General features: G+C 56.4%; 1 protein-coding gene across 1 annotated transcript; it reads right to left on the bottom strand.

Moving 5' to 3' along the window:
- Positions 1–76: 76 nt before the first annotated feature.
- Positions 77–21,432, bottom strand: TRPV2 (transient receptor potential cation channel subfamily V member 2). Its single transcript, XM_070393546.1, has 15 exons — positions 21,153–21,432; positions 19,583–19,809; positions 17,374–17,507; positions 15,111–15,404; positions 14,242–14,540; positions 11,037–11,210; positions 10,578–10,733; positions 9,919–10,014; positions 9,010–9,080; positions 8,352–8,517; positions 6,060–6,126; positions 5,617–5,954; positions 4,582–4,709; positions 3,665–3,744; positions 77–1,802 (listed from the first exon to the last, which is right to left on the bottom strand). The coding sequence occupies exons 1-15, from the start codon at positions 21,342–21,344 to the stop codon at positions 1,708–1,710; spliced, it is 2,517 nt and encodes an 838-aa protein (XP_070249647.1). The 5' UTR covers positions 21,345–21,432; the 3' UTR covers positions 77–1,707.
- Between the last annotated feature and the right edge of the window lie 1,420 nt (positions 21,433–22,852).

Genomic DNA, 22,852 nt, shown 5'->3' with positions numbered 1-22,852 from the left:
ACCTTCGCCACTCTATTGTCTGTGTCCATATATGCATACAAATTCTTTGGTTGATCTCTTCCCACCCACCCACCTCTACCTTCCCCCTGAGATTCCACAGTCTGTTCCACGTGTCTATGTCTCTGGATCTAATTTGTTCATCAGTTTATTTTATTCATTAGATTCCACATATGCGTGAGATCATGTGATACACAGGGAGGGAATTTCTGATGGGAACTCAAGAAGTTAAAAAAATTTAGCTTCAGATATATAGTTAGTAGGCTTGGTAACGTACATTTGGAAAGCTATTGCTCCAGGGCCTGAAATTATGACTGGACCTGCTCTGACTTCATGAGACCCACACGCACTTCCACCTCTGCGCCCCAGGAGGACTGCAAGGCGGTATCTGAGCCTTGTGCTCCAGGGAAAGAATGTCCACTGCCCAGGGCACAGATAGAGTCACCGGTCAGGCCTGGCCTGCGGGGCTCAGTGGCTGAGTGTCAACCTCTGAATCAGGTCACAGTTCAATTCCTGGTCAGGCCACATGCTCGGGGTTGCGGGCTCAATTCCCAGTAGGGGGCGTGCAGGAGGCAGCCGATCAATGATTCTCATCACTGATGTTCCTATCTCCCTTTCCCTTCTTCCCTAAAATCAATAACAAATATACTTAAAAAAAAAAAAACAGGGGTGGGCTGGGAGAGGTCAATGGGGGGGAAAGAAGACATACGTAATACTTTCAACAATAAAGAAAGAAAAGCATCACCCGTCAGCAGGTGAAGGGATGCTAGGAAAACCCCTGGACTGCAGCTTCTATCCCATTCACCTTTTCCCCTGAATTTCAAACCCCTCACCTTTTCCCCTAAATTCCAAACCCTTTACCTACACTTTTCTTCTCTTTATAAAAAGGGTCAGCTTGATCTGAGATGCAAGACAGTCTTTTTAGGGTACATAACCCACTGTCTTCTCAGATCACACCCATAAAGATGCAATCCTTGTCTCTACTGATTGGTTCTGATGGTGACAGGCAGCATGAACACCAACTTTTCCAGTTTCATTTCCAGAGAGAGCCAAGTCATGGGGTCAGACCCACATGAGGCCCCTCCGCCTGCGTGAAGAATCTGGTGAAAGTACTAAGGAGAACATGGGGGCCGCAGGGGTATGGGAGAGATGCCTGGAAATGCTTGGGCAAAACCGCAGAGTGCTGGGGTGCCAGCTAGAGTTCCTGTGCGCACAGGGAGCCTCAAGCCTCCCGAGCACAGACGTATCACGGTTCTCGTGTCTTAGCAAGTGCCCTCTGCCTGCTCTGAGAGAACGGCTTGCCAGGGCATAAACTAAGCAGGACGCCAGTGGGGAGAGAAAGCAATACTCCAGAGTCCAAACTAAGCCGAGGCCCGCAAGGGCTTTGAGAGGCGTCCTGGAGGCGGCTTGGAGGTGCCTGGGGCTATGGGAGAGGGAGGAGAGAGGCCGTGCTCCTGCATGTCCACCACCACGCAGCTGCCAGAACAGGAGCCACCTGGCCAGCTCCCTGCCCCCAGGAAGAGAACAGCTCAAGGCTGGGGGGCAGCAGGTGAGGGCTCCTGTGCCCAGGTGAGGGCAGGAGCACCCAGCCTTAGACACAGGCCCGGTAACTTTGCTCGAATCTCTCTGATAGGGTTAGTCCTGAGAAAATATTTATTGAGATTTGTTCCCTGGGAGAGTTCCTTGGTGCTGTCCTGCCGGCCTCGTCTGTCAGTGGGACTTTAGGGGCTGGAGGGGCAGGTGTTCTTCCTCCAGGGCACCATCCTTCCTGGGGTGGTTGGTCAAGCCAGAGGTCTTCCTGGTGCCTGTGAATGGATGAAGACACTGGGACTTGGCCCTTGCAATGTGTGCCCGGGAGGCAGGCGCTAGGGAAGCAGCAGAAGGCTTCCCCACCCCCCTAAAACCACTTCTTGCCTGTGGACAGCAGGGGATCCTGAAGTCCCCAGCAACCCGTCCCCCGCCTCCCTCCTTCCACAGCATTTCCTGAACCCCTGCATCTGCCTGGGGTGGGCCTCCTCCCAGGAGACAGACTTTTTCATTAGAAACCAGGACACGGAGACTCCCTCGCTGAAGAGCTGGAAGGAAGTGAGAGTTAGGTGCTCAGGGAGCTCAGAGGAGAGAGGGACCGCACCCACTGCACGGGGGCAGATTGGACACCCAGAGGAGCAGGAAGGGCAGAGAGAAGACCCAAGGCAGGCGAAGGCCAGGGAGCACTGTAGTCTGGACTGGCTGTCACGTGGAGAGAGCTGGCGGAGGCGGGGGGTGGGGGAGGACGCGTGGACAGCAGCTTTGGTCCTTGACCTGCACACTGAAAGGGTGGCCTTCCAGGCAGAGGAGGGCATTGTGTCGTGCAGCCGTGTGTAGTTTTTTCTACAAAGAGGAGTTGGAGTGGGAGACACTGGAGAGAGAGGCTTGTCTGGAGGTCGGGGTGCAGGCGAAGCAGCCCTGCAGCAGCACAGTCAGCAGATGAGGAGTCGGGCAGAGGACAAGGGCTGCCCGTGGGGTCTCCAGGACACTCGGCACCAGATGGGGGCAGGAGGGCAAGACACGGGCAAGGCCCTCACCTGGTGGGGAGAGGGTGCAGTGACATGGGCCTGGTAGGACCGCCCCACCGCTGTTCCTGTTTGGGATGTCCCGGTGGAGGCCCAGCAGGCACCGGGTGTGAGGCTGGGGTATGGGATGCTTGGGGCAAGATGAGGAGCAAGTTGACCTTTAGAATCTTGGCAATGAAGTGACGGGGCAGCAGGACTCGGAATTAAGGACAAGGCGGGTAGACAGGAAGCCCGCCGGGCTGCCAGGGCCTTCGTCAGGGACCCTGGACCTGGGAAGCCAGTCGGCTGTGAAGCAGGAGGACAGATGAGTCCCCTACAGGGGTCCTAGGAGACACAGGAGGCTGTCGTGGGAGGGGTTGGGCCAGAGGCGCAAGCAAGTGGAGTCTTCTGAAAGAGGATGAGGAAGGAGAGGAAGGAGCTCACGGAGGCTGAGATGGGAGCTACCGAAGGTTCCAGGAGGGTGTGCTGTGGAGAGAGCTGGTTCTCGGAAGAGGCCTCTGGGTGGGAGGAAGGAGTCACCCGTGGTGGGAAGCAGGGAGGGGACAAGGGGGGCTCTCATAGGCTGGGAAGGAGAGGACGCAGGCCCGGAGAGGCGGGACAGGCACAGAGGACCCGGCTGGAGGTGGGAAGCGGCTCGGTGCTCTGGTCAGCAGGGCCGAGAGGACAGAGCCCGTGGGGGCCAGAGATGCCACCTGTGCTATGGTGGGGAGGGGCCTCCCTAACCAGTTCCCCCGCTGGGCTCCAGGCTCAGCCCTGGCACTTGGATGGGGAAAGCAGGCGGGGGGGTTGGAGCCTGTGAGGAGGAGGGGACGGTGTGAAGAGACGGGAGGTGAGGGCAGGTGAAGGCAGGTGAGGAGGTCGGGGTGCAGGCTGAGCTGTGAAAGCACTAATGGCCTGGAGGGTTTCCCAGGGGAGCGGGCTGGGGGGGCGGGGGCGAGCACTACTTTCAGGGGGGCATTTATTCAAATGAGTGTAGCTCAGGAGTGGCCACAGCAAAGGTCCTGCCCCAGACTCTGCATAGCTATGTGACCAAGCAGACACACATACAAACACGCACATGCGGACACACGCATGTGACCACACACGGGAACACAGTCTCCCACAGGGTTACTCACCAGGGTTGCCTGGCCCCGCAGGCTCCTCGCGCACCGTGGGCAGCGTCTGCTCCCAGGCAGCCCAGTTCACTTCCTCCGATCTGAGGGGCAGAGCAGCTGTGAGCTGCGGAGCCAGTGCGGCCTGCTGCGCCCAGGAGGGCCCTGGCCCTGGGTGGTGGGCTGAGCAGACCTTCCGGGGGACGCAGGGACTGCCAGGAGGATGGGTCTCTGCCCCTCTCCACAAGACCCCGGCCACCACCAGCCCCCTCAGTCCTTGCAGCTATGGCCACTGTCCTGAGCCGGGTGCCCATGGGGAGGAACAGGCACCTGTCCTGCAGGCGGTCCCCAGCGACCCGGGTGCCCAGAACGTCCAGCGAAGCGTTTAGGTCAGGTGTGCTTCCGTGGCCCCGCTGGGGCCCAGTGGGCTGCGCTACCTGCCTGAGACTCTCCCTCTCCTTGCTTAACTCTTATCTCCTGAAAGCCTGTTTCTGTCTGTGCATCTGTCACCGAGTGGCCTCTCTCAGTGCCGGGTCCCCCACGGGCATGGAAGAGTTTGTTCTCTGTGAAAGGGTTGTAGCCCCTGGTCGTGTGGGGAGTTGGGAGGTCAGGTCAGACCAGCCACGGTGAGGCTAGTGGCTGGCGTGCTATAACCTGAGGGTCCCTCTGGCTTCTCAGCCTCTTAACTGTACCCAATTCCAGGCCAGAGAAGTAGGTCAGGGACCTTCAGTTTAAGCCACAGGACAGGCAGATGGCCAGACAGGCAGTGGCAGCCCCTGGCCTATGAGACCCAGCATCCCTGACCTCGCCTTCCCAGGGCAGGCTCAGTCCTCTGTCACTCCTAAGTCCTGCCTCTCCCAACGCCCCGGCTCCTGGCCGCTGTCCCTGGCTTTCAGAGGAGTAAGGCCGGCCTTCAGCTCCCTCCCCTGCCCCTCACTCACCTGAAGCACCAACGCTCATCCGGGCTACCATCTGGCCTGGTGCCAACCCTCAGCTTCGCCCCTGCCGGCTGCTTCTTCCTCCTGCACCACCAGTAGCCATTCTCCATCTCCAGGACAGAGATGGCTTTCTGGGGACAAAGGACACATCAGACAGAGCAGCCAGGGAGATGCGCCACGCACTTTACAGTAAGTATAGGCCTAAGTCCACTGAGCACCAGGCTGGACCCAGCTCCAGTGTTTGATTACCTGCATGGTGTCAGCCTCAACCCCGGGAACCTGTTTCCCCACTTACAGACCTGGGGCTTGGGGGAAGTCTGCATGTAGAGTGCTCGGCAGTCACTGGTTACGGCATCATTACAGGCCCCAGAATGTCACACCGACAGGTACCGAAGTTCATCTGCTCTAACCCACACATGTGCCTGCCCACCGACACACAAAGTAGGTGGGGACAGAACTTTGCAGGTAAGGCCACGGAGTCTCAGAGAAGACAGGGGCTTACCCAAGGTCAGCAGGGAGTTGGTAACACGGTCCAGCCTCCTGGGCAAGGCTCCCCCTACACAAACTGCCCAGGTCTGCACCCCACCTTCCCAGGTCAAGGAGCAGCTTTGGCTTCCTCCACTGTAGGGGGTGCCTTATCAGCCCCAGCTGCAGGGACCTCTGATGGCACAGCCTGCCTGCCTCGCCCACCAAAACCACCCACTCAGTATATGCTGAGCACAGGACGGGAGCTACGTGAGGGCAGACTGTCTTGTTCTCTGCTATGCGTTTAGAGCCTAAAACTGTGCCTAGCCCCATAGTAGGCACTCAAGAATACGTAATAATAATTATGATGATAATAATTAACACATTGAGCACCTGCTGTGTGTCAGGCACTGTTCTAAGGGCTTCAGATATATGAGCTTATTCGGGCCTCACAGCAGCCCTTTGAAGGAAGTAGTGGATGATGGACACCCCGACAAAGGCAAGACCACCCAGGGCCCTGGATCTGCTCTGGGGCCAGAACTTGGGGAGGGAGAGGGGAGCCTCCAGGGGCACCTGCAGCTTCCAAATGCTCCAGCTGTCGGTAGTGACGCTGCTGACAGTCTCATTCATGAGGGCGATGAGCATGTTGAGCAGCAGGATGTAGGTGAGCAGCACGTAGGCCAGCAGCAGCAGCAGCACAGCCCCACGGAAGCGCAGCTGCTCCTGGAAGGCCAGCTCGCCCATGCCGATGGTGAACTTGAAGAGCTCCAGGGCGGTGTCCATGATGCCACGGTATGGGACCTCACTGCCCTCCCCATCCTCCTGTCCTGCTCCAGACAACGCTGCCTCCGTGGCATTCAAACTTCTGGGGACCCTGGGGTCCCGGACCTCCTGGCTCAGGCTCACCAAGGCTGCAGGAGGGTAGAATGGGGTCGTCAGCCTGGGGAGACCAGCTGGTAGACTTGGGGGTTTACGGGGCAGCAAGGGATGGGCAGGGGCAGTAGGGGAACCTTTACCTACAGAGAAGCCGAAAAGGAAGACTAAGTATACCAGAAGGAAGCGGAGCAGGTCCCGCAGAATGACCTAGAACACACAGATCAGGAGCTCAGGTGGGTGGCTGGGCCACCAGACTGGACATGACCCCAGACCCCTGCGTTGATCCCGAGCTTGGGTTCCTATGTCCATACCACACACACACACACACACACACACACGTGTGTGTGCATACACAGGCCTGTGGAGCTGCACTGAGCAAACGGTCTTTTAAAAGTCTACATCAGATCATATAATTTTCCTGCTTAAAACCCTCCAGGGTAAAAAATTTTAAACATAGAGTTACCATATGATTCAGCAATTCCACATCTGGGTATATACCCAAAAGAATTGAAAACAGGAACTCAAATAGATATTTGTACACATCAGTGTTCATAGCACATTATTCACAATACCAAAAGGTGGGAACAACTCAGGTGTCCATTGATGAATGAAGGGATAAACAAAACGTGGTATATACATCCAATGGGATACTATTCAATCTTAAAAGGAAGAAAATTCTGCCCTGGCCTGCATGTCTCCGTGATTACAGAGTCGCCCCAGAGTTCAATTCCTGGTCAGGGGCATGTGCCTGGGTTGCAGGTTTGATCCCTGAGGCACCTACAGGAGACAACCAATCAATGTGTCTGTTTCACATCCACGTTTCTCTCTCCCCTTCTCTTCCTCCCTTCCACTCCCTCTAAAAATCAATGGGAAAAAATATCCTCGAATGAGGATTAACGAAAAGAAAAACAAAAAAAAAAACAAAAGGGAAGGAAATTCTGACACATGTTACAACCTGATGAGCCTTGAGAATACTATGCTCAGTGAAATAAGCCAGTGACAAAAGGACAGATACTGCGTGATTCCATCTATACGTGACACCTAGAGTCATCAAGTTCATAGAGACAGAAAGTAAGAATGTGGTTGCCGTGGGCTGGGGAGGGCAATGGTGCAGTTTCAGTGTGGGATAATGGACGTTCTGGAGATGGTGGTGGTGATGGTTGCACAACAATGTGAATGTGCTTAATGCCACCGACTTGTACACTTAAAAAGGTTAAGGCCTAGCCGGCTTGGCTCCGTGGATAGAGCGTTGGCCTGCGGACCGAAGGGTTGTAGGTTGGATTCTGGTCAAGGGCACGTACCTCGGTGGGGTGCAACCAATTGATGTGTCTCTCTCACATTGATGCTTCTGTCTCTGCGTCTCTCCCCCTCCCTTCCACTCTCTCTAAAAATCAATGGAAAAATATCCTCCGGTGAGGATTGATAATTTTTTTTTAAAAAAAGGTTAAAATGGTAAATTTTATGTATATTTTACCACAATTAAAAATTTTTTAGAGCCTTCTGGGCCTCTAGACCCCTTCCTATGGGCAACAACTCCCCCTCAACTTCATCTCCTTCATGCACCCCACTTCCTCACCTTCACCTCCTTCACTCACCTCACCTCCTCACCTTCACCTCCTTCACACACCTCACCTCCTCACCTTCACCTCCTTCACTCACCTCCTCCTCACCTTCACCTCCTTCACACACCCCACCTCCTAATCTGTCTCAGCACTTCAACCTTGTTTTGACTCCTGCCTTTTCCTTGCTGTTCTCCTTGTCTCGAATCTTCTTCCTTGAGTCTATGCTGAATCACTCTTTCAAGTCTCAGTCGCCACCTCCTCAGAGGGGCCTTGCAGACCACTCTATCTAAAGCCCTCTGCCCGGTCATTCTGTCACACTGTCCTCTGTGTTCCCTTCATAGGAGTTAGCAGTCAGTAATCTTCTCATCTGTTTTCGTGGTGCCTTCATTCCCCCAAGAGAACATCAGCTTCAGAAGAGCATGGACTTGTCTATTTTGTTAGTGTGCAGAAGAGTGTATTTCTAACACTTAAAACAGGGCCTGGTCCATAGTATGGACTTGCTAAACATTTGTTGAATAAATAAATCCAGACACACCCATATGCCTAGCTGTCCAGACATATAATGGGCTTGTGTGCATAGTCTCTGCTCCTTCAGTGTGCAAGCATGCACGTGCTCCCGTGTGGACACTTGCAGGCACACAAGTGCAGGTATTTGTAGGCAGAGCGCAGACCCCTGAGAGCAGGTATGTGCACACCCACACTCTTGCTGACACTCCGCGAGTGTCTGGGTCTGTGATGCACATACTCATGTTCTCTGCCCAGGTGAGCTGTGGAAGAAGTCACCTGACTGCTGAGGCCGAAGGAGTCCCGCTGGAGTGTGGTGCCCAGCCCTGCCCAGTCAGTTGTAGCGGGGCCACCCCTGCCTCTCACCTTCTGGATCATGACGCTGTAGATGCCTGTGTACTGGAAGCCGCGTGTATAGTAAAGCAGGTTCAGCCAGCCCAGCACCAGCGAGGACACAAGCAGAGGCAGGTACCACTCAATAGCCAGGAAATGCAGCACCTCAGACAGCACCGTGAGCAGGGCCTGGACCAGGCTGAATGGGGACAGGGACAGGGTCAGCTTGCAGGCCACTTGACAAGACCCCCTTAGTCCCCACTGGCCAATGCTGACCACCACGGCCTCTCCCACTGCAGTCTGATGGGTGAGTTCTCTACCTGTCTAGACCCCATCAGGTCCTGACCTCCACCCCAAGCAGTTATTTCACCCCTGTGGGCCTCAGCTCCCTCCCCAGGATATGAGGTAACAGTAACCACCTGACCCACAGAGCATTTGTCAGGGTTCAATGAGACAAGACATAGAAAGAGTTCAGGTTCCATCCGTGCACAGTGAGGGTCAGTAAACGCTCTACTCGGATGGAAGCGCAGGGAACCCCAAGCTGGACAGCTGGACTCATGAGTCTGGCCTCTGGTGCCAACCCCCTGGGGCCCCTCGGCCCTGGGTCCTCCCCTCTAAAGCCTGCGGGGGGCCCTCTGCCACAACCACCGCTCCAGGGCCCGAGATGGAGGAGGAGCGAGGCCCCACATACAAGAGCAGTTCGAAGTAGCTGTCCAAGAACGAGATCCAGATGAACAGACGGCGCCTCCAGAAGTACCACAGCTGCGGGAGGAAAGACAGACGTGGGAAACTTGCTCTCCAGGCCACACACAGCCCTCCCCCCACCCGCCAGGCCCTGGCAGGGCTCCCACCAGCCCCTGCCTTCTCGCCATGTGGGAGCCTGTGCAACTTTTCAGAGGAGCTCATGAATTTTGCTGATAGCTAAGAAAGGTTAGGACCCTGTTTCCAAAAAGTGCAGCCACCCACAGACACCGAGGCAATGCCAGGGCCTCCTGGCTCCGTGTGGATCCGGAACCAGAGCTCATGCACTGCTTATGGTAAGCGGGGAGCTCCCTGCCCTCCCTCTCCCTGCCTCCCAGCACCACCCTGGGCTCCAACCCACCTGGAGTTGGTGCCCAGGTTCTGCCCACTCTGAGAGTCAGTGCCAGCCCAGCTGTCTCCTGCGAGCTTGCAGCAGTTTCAAAGGCTGAAGCCCGGCTGGGGGAGTGGGCTGAGCCCCACCTTCTGTGCTCCCGAAGGGAGGAATGCCCCAGCCCAGGGACCTAGGGGCTGGGGCTTCCAGCTCGATTTCCCGGGGGGGCTAGCTGGCACTGACAAGGAGTCGTAGGAGCCATTTCCACACCACGGGCACTCTAGGGCAGCGGTCGCCAACCGGTGGCCCATGAGGTCCGAAAGGTTGGCGACTGCTGCTCTAGAAAGCACAGTAGGAGGGTAGCAGCCCCAGCAGGCGAGGCCTTCAACCGCCCAGAGGCAGTCAGGGTGGGACTGGTTCTCAGTTTCCCCATAAACCAAGGTACTGTGGTGACCTGGCTCTAAGGCTCCTCGCGGCCCCTGGGCAGGCTGGAGCCACAGGGAGTGGGGGAGAGGAAGGAGCCCTCACCTGGCCCAGGAGGAGGTAGCCGCCCCCAAGCAGGATCAGGATGTGGCCCAGTAGCTGCAGGGTGTTTCTCACTGTCCCCTTCATGGGGAGGAAGGCCTGTGAGGAGACAGGTAGGACCTAGGGTCCCCTCCCAATGGCCCTCCCTCCGAGCGCCAGAGCTGAGGACCCACTCTGAGCCTGAGCTGTGGAGCGGCCCCTCCCCTCGGAGCGGCAGCGGGAACCTGGGCTCGGGGCAGGCCCACTGGATTCTAGTCCACCGTGCGGAGCAGTTGTGAGGGGGAATCGGAAGCCGGGCTGCCTGGTTCAGATCCCATCTCCACACTTACAGCCTGTGTGAGCCTGGGTGAGTTACCTGCCCCTCTGTCCCTCCCTTCCCTCCACTGCAAACGGGGACAATGGTTCATCTCAGAGGGTTGTTGTGAAATTGAATTAAAGTGAATACAAGTCAATCACTTAGACTCTTTCTCACATATGGTGAGTGTGAACTCCTGTGGAGCTGGCATCCCACTGGCCCGGCTGGGAAGCCTGAGGATCACTCAGCAGTCAGAGCCTCAACACAAAAGGGGGCTGGGGGTTGGGGGGTGTCCTTGTCCCAGCTTCTTCCAGGGCTATTTCCAGGGGCCTCCCCAGGGTATGCCCCCACCCCTCCCCAGCCTTGCCTTTTCCAGGGCAGGCTCGCAGTAGACAACAGCGGTGAAGATGAGCATGTAGATCAAGAAACACAGGAAGTTGAAGAAGAACCTGGGCCTGAGCAGGTCCCATTTCGCCTGCAGCAGTTTGTTCAGAGGCTCCAAAACCACCATTTGGTGTCGGTGCTGGGGTGGGAATGTGAGCACCAGGGGACACTCAGCAGGTGTACACAGGGGCCCACTCATGGGCTCAGTGCAAGGGCTGAGGGAATGGAGAGGAGAGGAGAGGATGGGGAGCCCCGCTTGACCCCTCCCACCTGCCTCCACCCCACCCTCCTGACTAGGGAGTGGCCGAGGGCCTCTTCTGTCCAGAGCAGGTGGGACTGGCGTGTGGGATGAGTGTGGGGTCAGGACCTGCAGCCACACCCCACTGGCCAGCAGACAGCCCGGGTGGGGAGCTTGCAGGGAGTGTCTGCAGGGCGGGCTCACCGGGCTCCGGCAGTGAAAGGTGATGATCTCCAGCACCGAGTTCTCCTCACAGCTGTCCACAGAGGCCAGGTCATACAGTGACACCCGGACCGGCCCGTAGCACCACTCAGTGAACTTCCGGGAAAGGCACTGGTACGGTCCCGAGAACTCTCGCTGCAGGATGTGCCTGAAAATCTGCAGGGGGGACCACGTGAGCTTGGCCCTCTTGGCCACCTCCCAGCGTGACTGGGAGTCTGGGAAGTACTCTGTCTGCAGAACTGCGGCTGCCGTGCACACGCCCTGTACACATGGTCCTTGTATGTACAAACGCTCAGAAAGGGTCACTAACCAGAGCAGGTTAAGATACAATTTGGTGTCCTGGCTGGTGTGCCCAGTGGTAGAACATCAGCCCATGCACCGAAGGGTCTCAGGTTCGAGTCCCAGTTAAAGGCATGTACCTGGGTTGCAGGTTTGATCCCTACCCCTGATCAGGGTGTGTGTGGGAGGCAACCAATGTGTCTCTCCCACATCAATGTTTCTCTCTCTCTCTCTCTCCTCCCTCCCCTCTCTTCCACTCTTGCTAAAAATCAATGGGGGGAAAATCCTCACTCCTCTGGTGAGGATAAAAAAAAAGAGAGAGAGAGAAATAATTTGGTTTCACAAATGAGAAATGGGGGAAAGGAAGGGGCAGATGGGGAGCAGCATCTACAGGCCACACAGCACCACACAGCCATGCCTCCAGGCACCAAAGGGAGGTTCCCACACCCGGAGCCTGGAGGGCAGAAATAAAATAGCAAAAGTTCTACTCATGTTTACTTCTATCTTAGACTTTAAAAGTGCCTGTGTTCTAAGCTCTCTCAGGGCTTTGTAAGCTACACGGTGTCAGCCATGAAGCCAGCCCTGACAATAGTGAGAACTGGTAAGCATTTTGGAAAAAAGGTAGAGCTGGATCGTGTTTACTCTTTTTTTTTTTTTTTTTTTTTTTTATTGACTTGAAAAATTAATTTATTTTCAGTGGCGAAATTCTTCAAAAATTTCTTACTTGTAAGAGAAGCTTCCCCTTATTCTTCATGCTCCATCATTCATCATATAGATGAGTGCATTCAGGTGGCAAAACCCATGCTGCCTCCACATCTTTTCCCCACATTTTCCAGTTTTAAAATTCATTCCTTACTCGTCCTTCACTACCTCCACTTTGTCATCCTTTGACCCTCCCACCATGCTCACTCTTCCTACAGGACCCCGTCTCCAGTCGTGTTTACTCTTTATACCAAAATTAGAGGCCCAGTGCAAGAAATTCATGCACTCGCGGGGGTGGGTGGGGGGGAGGTCCCTCAGCCCAGCCTGCACCCTCAATTTCCCCAAAGACGTAGGCCCCACCTACTTCACCAGGGCTCCACGATGGATCACCCCCGAAGAGGGAGGCCCTGCCCACCTGCCGCAGCCCACAGGCCTGGGCCTCCCTCTGCAGGGCGATCATGGGGCGATGGCTGGGCCCCTGACCAATCACATCGTACCCGCCTTGGCTGGCCTGGCACCAGTGGGTGTCATAGCATGGTTGTCCGGACAGTCGTTCCACTGTTTGGCCATTTGGTTGATTTGCATATTACGATTTTATTATTATAGATGACTTCAAAGTTGTAGGCATAGCCCTAGCAGGTTTGGCTCAGTGGATAGAGCATTGATCTGCAGTCTGAAGGGTCCCAGGTTCGATTCCAGTCAAGGGCACTTAAAAAAAAAAAAAAGCTGTAGGCATTGAAAGTGAAACTGCAGCCCTAGCCGGTTTGGCTCAATGGATATAGCATCAGACTGGGGACTGAAGGGTTCCAGGTTCAATTCCAGTCAAAGGCACATGCCTGGGTTGCAGGCTTGATCCCCAGTGTGGGACGTGCAAGAGGCAGCCAATCAATGATTCTCTCTCACCATTGATGTTTCCATCTCTCCCTCTCTCTTCTTCTCTGATTTCAATAAAAATATTTTTTGAGAAAAAAGAAAGTGAAACTGCAAAAGTCTGGGAGAAAATAAGGATGTGGAATAAACACACACAGGTTATAGATAACAATAGAGGCCGGGTGCACAAATTCGTGCACTGGTGGGGTCCCTCGGCCTGGCCTGCGGGGATCTAGCCAAAACCGGCTCTCCAACATCCCTGAGGGGTCCTGGATTGTGAGAGGGCACAGGCCAGGCTAGGGGACCCCACCAGTGCACGATCAGGGCCAGGGAGGAACTGCAGGAGGGCTCCAGGGCATGTCCAGCCCATCTCGCCCAGTCCCAATCTGCAGGACCCTAGCAGCAAGCTAACCTACTGGTCAGAGCATCTGCCCCCTGGTGGTCAGTGAGCATCATAGCGACCAGTCAAATGGTCGAAGGAACAGTTGGACACTTAGCATATTAGGCTTTTATTATATAGGATGACCTTGCTGGAGGATTAAGTAATAGCAAAACTCTAAAGGAAAGGATAATTACAACTTGTAAAGTTAGGAATGTGACAATTCTGTGTGGCAAAGCACAATAAAAATTTTTAATGTTGAGCTGTGAGAAAATTTTGCAACTGTGAGAGTAAATAAAATGCTAATTGTTCAGTATAAAGGACACTTACCAACCCAGGTAAAGAAAACCCAAGAGCAAGTCTAATGGCAGAATAGAAAAGGACATGAATAGATTGTCTCCTAATCAAGAAACCCAAATGACTTTGTTGTTGTTGTTGTTAGTCCTCACCTGAGGATAGTTTTCCATTGATTTTTTTAGAGAGAATGGAAGGGAGGGTGTGAGACAGAGAGAGAGAAACATCGATGTGAGAGACATACATTGGGTGGAGGATGGAGCCTGCAACTGAGATACATGCCCTTGACTGGAATCGAACCCAGTACCCTTCAGGCCATGGACTGATGCTCTTATCCACTGAGCCAAACCAGCTAGGGCCCAAATGAATTTTTTTAAAAAAATGCCCATGATTTACTGAAGCCAATGTTACCCCAATAAATTCAATAAAAACTAAAAATAAAATGGGGAAAATCCCTGTGCTTTATAATGTAATATATTGGTTCAGTAGTTAGATACAGTTTCTCAATAAACACACATGGCAGATGTGCGTGGTGAACTGTTCTTATGAACAGGAGTGTTCAGTTGAAAAATGGGGAAACCATTGCTTTCCACCACCTCCTCAGGCTCTTTCTGCTTCCTGGCAGGTAGGGCATGGGGAGGCGGGCAGTGGGCAGCCACTCACCTCCATTTTGCCCTCCTGGGCAGCCAGCTTCAGGGGTGTAAGGCCCTTCAGGTTGGGGATGTCCTCGAGCTGCAGCGAGGGGCAGAGGCTGGCCCCAGCCTGGAGGAGCCTGTCGTACATGTGGGTCACCAGAGCGCTGTTCTCAGCCGAGTTGTCTGCGATCATCACCAGCGCGTGCAGGACCGTGTTGCCCAGCGAGTCGGCAGCCTGCAGTCTGGCAGGCTGGTGCTGGTTCTCCAGGAGGTAGGCCACCACATCCCACTGATTGGTGCATGCCGCCAGCGAGAGGGGCAGCTCACCTGGGGGCCAAGGGGCAGCGCTCACCGCCTACTCTTCACACTCCCTGGACAGAGGCCAGGGCTCCTGGAGGCCGGCCAGGCACCCGGGGGAAAGGATGAAGCACTGGCCCGAGGTCCCGGCCCCACTGAGGGCAGCTGTGCCTTCTGTGAACACTGGTGACAGCAGCCATGTTGGTTCTGACACAGGGAGAGGGGACCAACCGCTACTACCTAAGGGAACAGCACGGGCCAGCCACCAGGGTCCCCATCTTCCCTGCCTCTTCCTCTCCTTCAGCAGCGCCCAGGCCCGCTGCTGCCTGACGGAGATGCCCTTCAGCCAGGCCGTCTGGTTGACTCTGGCCACATGCCAGTTCTAGCAGCCATCCCCAGGCCTGGCCCCGCTGGGGGATGTGGCCAGACAAGGATAAACATCTCGAAGTTAAGACTAACTGCTTCTGCAGGCAGCCTGGGGGTTGGCAGCATGGGCCCCAGGGTTAGATAGAGCTGGTTTTAAGGGCCAGCTCCACCACCCATTAACCGTGTGCCACCCCGCTCTGCCCACCAGGCCTCACTTTAATCAAGACTCCTCACCAAAATAAAAACAAGTGCCTTGGCTTTTCTTCTGGAAGAAGTGGCCGCAGGCCTTGGCGTGCACGTCGGCACCGTTCTCCACCAGGAGCCGCACGCACTGCAGGCTCCTCTTCTCGATGGCGATGTGCAGGGCGCTGTGGCCTCGGTAGTACTCATCTTTGCACTGGGCGTTGACCAGAGACTTGGGGTTGCCCGAGTCCCGGTCGATCTGCAGCAGCGGCAGGATGCAGGCATTGGCTCCATCCCGAAGGTTCAGCACGGCCTTCATCAGGCACGTCTTCCCGGTGGAGCCCTCTGTGGGACGAGGGGAGGGCAAGGGGCTCGAGGGTGCTCAGACCTGGAGCAGTTGGGCCCAGTGCCAAAATGCCCCTCGGGAGGACAGATGCCACACGCGACTGGTGGGAGCACAGCCATGATACAGGGTTTTACGGCTCCGGGGACTATCATTTCTGCCCTAGAAATTGTTTTCAGATGTAATTTGTCACACGTGCAACGTTGTCTGTGCAATAACATTGGCACAGCGCTTGTTAAGTGGCTTCCCTGCTTAATGGCTCTGTCTCCTCAGTCAGGTCCCTTGGCCTCTCTCAAGCTCAGTTTTCCTGCGAAGTGGGAATGTTCCCGGGTTATTGTAAGGATCAGATGGAATTATATGCAAAGTGCTTAGCACACAGAGGGCCTGGTACACTATGCGAAGGCCGAAAACTACAAACAACCTAAACAACCATCAGTAAGAAATGAGTTAATAAGATTATGGTACAGCTACAATATGGAAAACTCTGCAGTTTGTAAAGTGACTAAGTCACAGGCATATATACTGAAATGGAACGTGCTACAAGATGTAGTAAGCAGGGGGGAAGCTCATTACAAACAAGTGTATATACATGACCTCATCTATGTAAATATACACCTAACATATTTTAAAAATATTTATTTATTTATTTATTTTTTGAGAGAGAGAAAGGGAGAGGGAGAGAGAGAGACAAACATTGATTGGCTGTCTCCTGTACACCCTCTACTGGGGATCAAGCCCACAACCCTGGCATGTGCCCTGACTGGGAATTGAACCTGTGAACTCTCAGTGCATGGGACCCCTTCAACCACCTGAGCCCCATCAGCCAGGGCCACATAAAATATTTAAACAGTTTGAAAAGATGTATCCCAAACCACCAACAGGGGTCCAGGACGACAGACATTTTACCCTCAGCTTTATACATTTCATTGCTATTTTAATCTTCTAGAACACACAAGTTATCTTTCTAATTAGCCCCAAATAATAAAGATATTTAGGTTTGGGGTAAAGAATGCTCTGAGATGGGTGAAGTATATGATATGTGTATTATTTATATATATAAAAGCCTAATATGCAAATTGTCCCCAAGGGAGTTCGACTGGGAGACCGATTGCTCGTTATGATGTGCACTGACCACCAGGGGGCAGCGCAGAACGAAGGAAGGCCCCAGCCAGCAGCTGGCAGCTGGGGAAGGGAGCCCCTGGCCAGCAGCCAGAAGGCCCCGATCGGCCCTGATCACTAGCCAAACCTAGGGATCCTACCAGTGCACGAATTTTGTTCACTGGGCCTCTAGTCCTATATAATAAAATCCTAATATGCAAATCGACTGAACAGCAGAACAACTGGTCGCTATGATGTGCACTGACCACTAGGGGGCAGATGCTCAATGCAGGAGCTGCCCCCTGGTGATCAGTGTGCTCCCATAGAGGGACCACTGCTCAGCCAGAAGCCAGGCTCAGAGCTGGCAAGCACAGCAGTGGTGGCATGAGCCTCTCCCACCTCCGCCTCAGGCAGGCGGTAAGGAGTGAGGGGTCCCAGACTGCGATCCCCCGAGGGGTCCTGGACTGTGAGAGGGCACAGGCCTGGCTGAGGAGACAACCCCCCCAAGTGCATGAATCTCGTGCACCAGGTCTCTAGTATCTCAATAATGCTGTTATTTAAAAAGATCAAGGAAGGAAGGAAGGAAGGAAGGAAGGAAGGAAGGAAGGAAGGAAGGAAGGAAGGAAGGGAAAAATAAAGCATTGAGGATGCCTACAAGTACCCATGTGGCCGGGTGCCAGTGAGGTGGTGGGAGGTAAGTGGAGTCCTTGGCTCTGTCAGCAGGGCCCCCTGCAGCCATTCTGGCAGGAGGGCCTGCTGCTAAGAACACTCCCTTTAAAAAAAAAAAAAAAAAGGGAAAGGAAAACCCCACCCCTTGTCTTCTCCTGACCATGGTCAAGACCCACCAGCCAGCACAGTCCCAGCACAGCCAACCTGTGTACTCCGAGTCGGTGAGGTACTTGCTGGTAGCGCGCAGGTATTCCAGTAGCCCCGCCAGGTCCTGGGGGACACCCCGGGCAGCCGCGCTGAAGAGCCGGTCACGGTCAAAGCGGTTTAGGTCCAGCTGGCTGCAGGAATGTGGCTTGTTACTGATGCTGTGAAAGATCCACCCCCCCCACACACACACACCCCCCAGAAAGCACTCATCCCTGGGAGCCCTTTCAGGAAGCCCTGTGAGCACTTCATGCCGGTAACCCATGAGAGCTCCTTCCCAGAGCAAACCGGGAGACCCCGGACCCAGACCCAGGAGCGGGGTTGGGGGCTGCCTGGAGAGGGGGGACAGGACCCATGTCTGTGGCTCCAGGCATCACAGCTGTTCCCCAGCATTGGTCCTTGTCATTTGCAAGGTGCCTGGATGATCTCTCAACAGGCTCACTATCCCACAGGTGGGTCTCAGCATAGGGACTTGTCGTGGCTCCTCAGCTAGAGTCAGGTCAGGACAGGGCTGCAGGAGGTGCCCGCTGACCATCAGGGCTGTGTGCCTCGCTGGCCTTGACAAAGGGATGGAGGAAAGTCCCTCCTCCTCTCAGAAACCATGTTTGGACGAGTAATGCAGTATCTGCACTCACTTCAGCCTGGGGGTCAGGAATCACTACTTTCTCTTTTAGACAAACAAGGCAATACAGTAACTTCCCCAGTCACATGATGCAGAACCCAGGGCTCCCCCGGGGCCTGTCTAACCAACTCCAGCCCCTGACTCACAGCCCCAGAGAGATTCTAGGCTGGCAGACAGCGGTTTCTCAGAGACACGTGGGCCCAGCACCGAAGCCGAGCAGATGCTCACTGGAATCTTGCTGAGAAGCCACACTTCCGGGAAAAACCCCAGAAGGGCCTTATAATCTTCAGAATCTCGCAGTGTCTGGTGACAGGAAAGGGAAGGACTGCCCCTCCTGGATTCGTCACTATTCACAGAGACAAGCTTATCCTTGGGGCCCTGGCACCATGACCAGCAGATATGAAGGGACAGACAAAGGGACTATTACACTTTGGGGACCCTCAGGTCCTGGCTTCACAACTCCCATAGGATGGGCCAACCAAGTGATGGCTGGCGACTGATGAGTGAGGGGATTGTTGGGATCAGTTGTGTTTTAAGTCATATCCACATGCTGAGAGGGCCAGACCCGCCTCCTCCACCCAGGAAGCTGCACTTCTGCCTCGCCTGGCCAGACACACCATCATCTGCCCGCAGCCCACGTGGCCACAACATGACCAAGGGCTCTGCAACTGACTAGGGAGCCCTGCCGGGAGCCTAGACAGGGGAAGTGTCTATTTGGACAAAGTACTTCCTTTCTCAGGGTGACATCACAGTCTTAGGGTAGGGAGCCCCTCAGAGGCACAGATTGAGATACCAAAGGGCATCGCGGGGCCCATTCTGCCTGTCGGGCTGGCTACCCAGCTCCCAACAGCCTCGTGCGCAGCCTCTCCTGTCTGGGTCTGCATCTGATTGTGGGCCTCCAGCACAGGCAGCATGGGGGCTCTGGGCTGGGAGGCCAAGGCCGGAGGCCGAATCCCAGGCATGAGGAGGAAGGAGGGGCCTTCCCTGGCAGAGTCCCACCTGGACCACGGAGAGTCTCCTGGTCAGACCTTGTATGTCAGAACTCACACTGGTTCACCCCACCCCCCCAACCACCACCACCACGGGGCTAGAAGAGTCACTCCTGGCAGGAGGGGTCTCATACAGTCTGAACTGATACAGATCACAGGAAACTCAAAGTGAAGGTGCTCCCAGCAGAAGCCCGCCGTCCACAATCTGAGTCCACACCCCTTGGTCAACAGGCTCAGCCTTGGTGCAGAATCATCTCTGACTCTCTCCTTGGACTGGCGTGTGAACCCTGCTATCGTCCATCAGAGGGACCATGACAGGGTGGGGGCCAGGCATAAACTGGGGGGTGCAAGGGTCAGTTGAGCACTTGGAGCTGGAAGAGTATGTCCCTTTGAAGAAGAACATGACCTCAGAAGGCTGAAGGCCAAGAATAGAGAAGGTTCTGGAAGGGGCCATCCCAGAGAGCAGAGCAGAGGTCAGCCTGTTGGGGCCAGGAGCTGTCACAGTCAGACTGAGGACCCCGCAGGCTGTGGGGAAGGGGCACCGAGTGCTCTGCTGGAAGTGAGGGACCCCGAGCTGCACCCCCATTTGCTGCCTTACCTGGCACCTGCTCCCTTTCGGTAGTTAAGGTTCACTTTGATCTGAGGGGAGAAGTTCCGGTCCTCGCCCACATACGGTGACTCCATGGGAGGCAGCACATCCCCAAGGCCCCGCTGTCCTGTGTCCACATCAGCTCCATCTTCCGGGCCTCCATCATAGGTCTCCAGCCTGAAAGCAGGGGGGCCGGAGGCGGAAGCCATCCTGGGGGTGGTGGCCAGCGGGAACCTCTGTGGAGAGAGATATCAGGGGCCCCGCCTGCCTCCGCCCAGGGAGGGGTAGGCGGTCTGGCTGGGCTGCAGACAGAGGGGTTTAGACGCTGAGTACACCCACCCACATGGATGGGGATGGGCTGCGAGGAAGGAATGATGCCCGGTGAGGAGAGGAGGGGAAGTTCTGGTGTGAGGATGGCGGTGCCCTCAGAAGGGGGACAGGACCCAACAGGCCTGCCTCTTTGCCGCTGTCCCACGGGAAGGGGCCGTGGTGTCCCTGACTTTCCCTCCAGGACTACCTGATGTGGAGGCCACAGCCCCTGGCCTGGCGGTAGCCAGCGTTTGCATCACCAGCACAGCCCTCTCTCTACACACATTCTGTCCAGCGGCCGGGAGTCACCGCAGATGAAGGTGCAGTAGCGCGGTGGGTGCGGGGCGCTCATCTCTCACCACGGAAGGGGCGCTAACGGGGTGGGGGGGGTTGGGGGGTGGAAACCCTGCATCTGCTGCCAGGACAGCCGCAGCTCAAAAGGGAAGTGACTTCCCCGAGGTCGCAGCTGTGGCTGAGCCTGGCGACACCACCTCCCGCCTGACGCTCCTCTTCCGTCCCCAACATCACGGGCAGCCTGACCCGCCGCTGAGGGTTCCAGCGCCCCTCTGTGCGCCGCAGGCTCTCGGGGCTCCGGCGGAGGGTAGCGGGGGGCGGGGGGGGGGCGGGGTGGACGGGACCCTCAGGCTGCCCGGAGCCCTCTGCCGGCAGCCCCGCCCGCGCTGGCGGAAGCTCTGCCAGCGCCGCGCCCTTCAGGAGGGCCCCCCGCCACCTGCAGGGCACGGGGCGCCCCCCGCGGGGAGGGGCCAGACTCTGACCCGAGGGAAGGAGCAGAGTGAGAGATGGGAGGAGCCGGCAGGGTGGGACAGGGGGCTGGGCGCAGGGGCGCAGGAGGGAAGAGGGGGAGACCTGTGGGGGGAGAAGGTCGAGCGCCGGGGCCTCTCCCTCCCCCTCCGGCTCCCACAGAAACGGGGCGCGGGGGGCGCGGGAACCTCACTGGATGCCTCCACATGCCGTTTTGACGCACCACCTTTCTGCCCGCCCTGGGCTGCTTCTGGGGACAGACCCACCCAGCCTGGCCGAGGTGCGCCCCCGCCCCCACTCCCAACCTCCGCAGCAACAGTTGGGGTCCAGCCCCGCCCCGCCCGAGCCCCCCTGGTCCCCGCAGGGAAGGCGGGAGCCCCCGCTCCAGACGGAGGGAGCGGGCCCAGCAGAGCCTGGCTCGGGCCTGGAGAAGCAAAAGCCCACCCGGGGGCCCCGCCCTATCATTCGCTGTCAGGCCTGGGGACCCCGGCATTGTCCCCCGACTTACCCCGCAGGCTGAGCCGGGGCTGCAGGGCGCGGGCGGCGGAGGAAGTGAAGCCGGAGGCTGACAGCTGGGCGGGCGCGGCACCCAAACCTCGGGCTGCAGCCTGCGGGGGCTCCCGGGGCCCCGCACCCTCAGCCCGCGCGCCCGCCGCAAGGTGGGATCTGGGGTGCACACTCTCGTCAGGGCCGGGCGCATCAGGGACTGACCTTCTGGACCACTGGCCACACCCCGTGGGGACACGCCCTGCGCCCGCCCCCACCCGCTGCCTCGGCACTGCGGGCGCGTGGGGAGCAGGGGCAGCCCTGGAGCGCAGGGCGCGGGTGGGGAGTCTTGCCCACTACACCGGCACCTCCCCCCCCCCCCTTCCTCGCCACGGGCCTCCTGACAGCCGCGTGGCTCCCACTGCGAACTGGCTGACCCATCGCAGGACAGAGAACTGATGTGGATGGCCCCAGGGAAAGGAGAAGGGAGGAGAGGGAGAGAGGGAGAGAGGGGGAGAGGGGGAGAGGGGGAGAGGGGGAGAGGTGGAGAGGGAAGAGGGAAGAGGGAGAGAGGAAGAGGGGGACAGGGGGAGAGGGACAGAGGGACAGAGGAGAAGAAGAGGAAGAGGAAGAGGAGAGGCTCAGCCCAGCACATGCCCCCAGGAAATTCACCCCCCCACACACACACACCCAGCAGTTTGAAGGGACTTTTCCACCTCCTGGCCAGCCCCCCCCCCCCCCCCCCCCAGCCAGGGGCCCAGAACTTCCAGCTCTGTGTGTGTGTGGGGGGGAGGGGGACGGTTGGCTGTACTGCCCTGGTCTGGACTCGGCCTTGGACGGTTGGGGACACAACCACCATCCAAGTAGCCCTAGGAGGCCTCTCTCTCCCTTCCCCCTACACACACACACACACACACACACACACACACAACAAATGTACCAAATATATCTCTGTGTCTGGTCCAAGCCACATTCATCGCTCCCTGGGAGACTGCACCCACCTCCACACTGGTCTCCACGCTTCACTCCTGCCCCACCCTCACCCTCATAATCCATTCTCCTTACAGCAACTGGAGTATCTTCCAAAAGTAAAACCAGATCACCCCACTCCCCGCTTAAATCCCCACCCCAAACAACGGTTTCCTCAGATGCTTAGAATAAAATGCATCCTCCACACACAGCCCTGCACAGCCCGGAGGGGCTTTCCATCACCCCGCCTTGGTCTCTCCTTGCACCCCTGTTACACTTTAGACCAGCGCTTCTCAACCTTGGCTGCACATGAGAATCACCTGGGAATCTTTTTAAAATTCTGATTTCTGGGCCTCATCCTCCGGAAATTCTGTTTCTTTGTTATTGATAGATCCTCCCCTCCCCCAACCGGTGGGCGGGGTATGACTTAACCTGCAGCCCAGAAATACCTGAGTGACTAACCATGTACCTTATATGGACTACACATTGGACCACCAAATACCCTAAGCCCTTGTCCTATATGGACAATGCAGTAAGCCACCAATCAGTGTGCGCCGAGTACACTAAGCCCCCACCCCCTTCCCATTCCGCCCCTCAAAAGGCGTGCCCACCCCTGCACGTGTTGCTGTTCTCCCCTTGCGAGACAGCCCGGCAGGTGCTTCTCCTCTAATAAAGCCTGTAGTCCTGGTTTTCGGCCTCCATCTGATCTTTCAGTTATGGGGTGAGACCACAACATTAGTAACAAAGAAACAG

Source organism: Myotis yumanensis, unplaced genomic scaffold (genome assembly GCF_028538775.1).
Source record: "Myotis yumanensis isolate MYYU_CA2020_CCGP unplaced genomic scaffold, mMyoYum1.0.hap1 SCAF_16, whole genome shotgun sequence".
Lineage (NCBI taxonomy): Eukaryota > Metazoa > Chordata > Mammalia > Chiroptera > Vespertilionidae > Myotis > Myotis yumanensis.
This window is presented reverse-complemented; position numbering and strand designations above follow the sequence as displayed.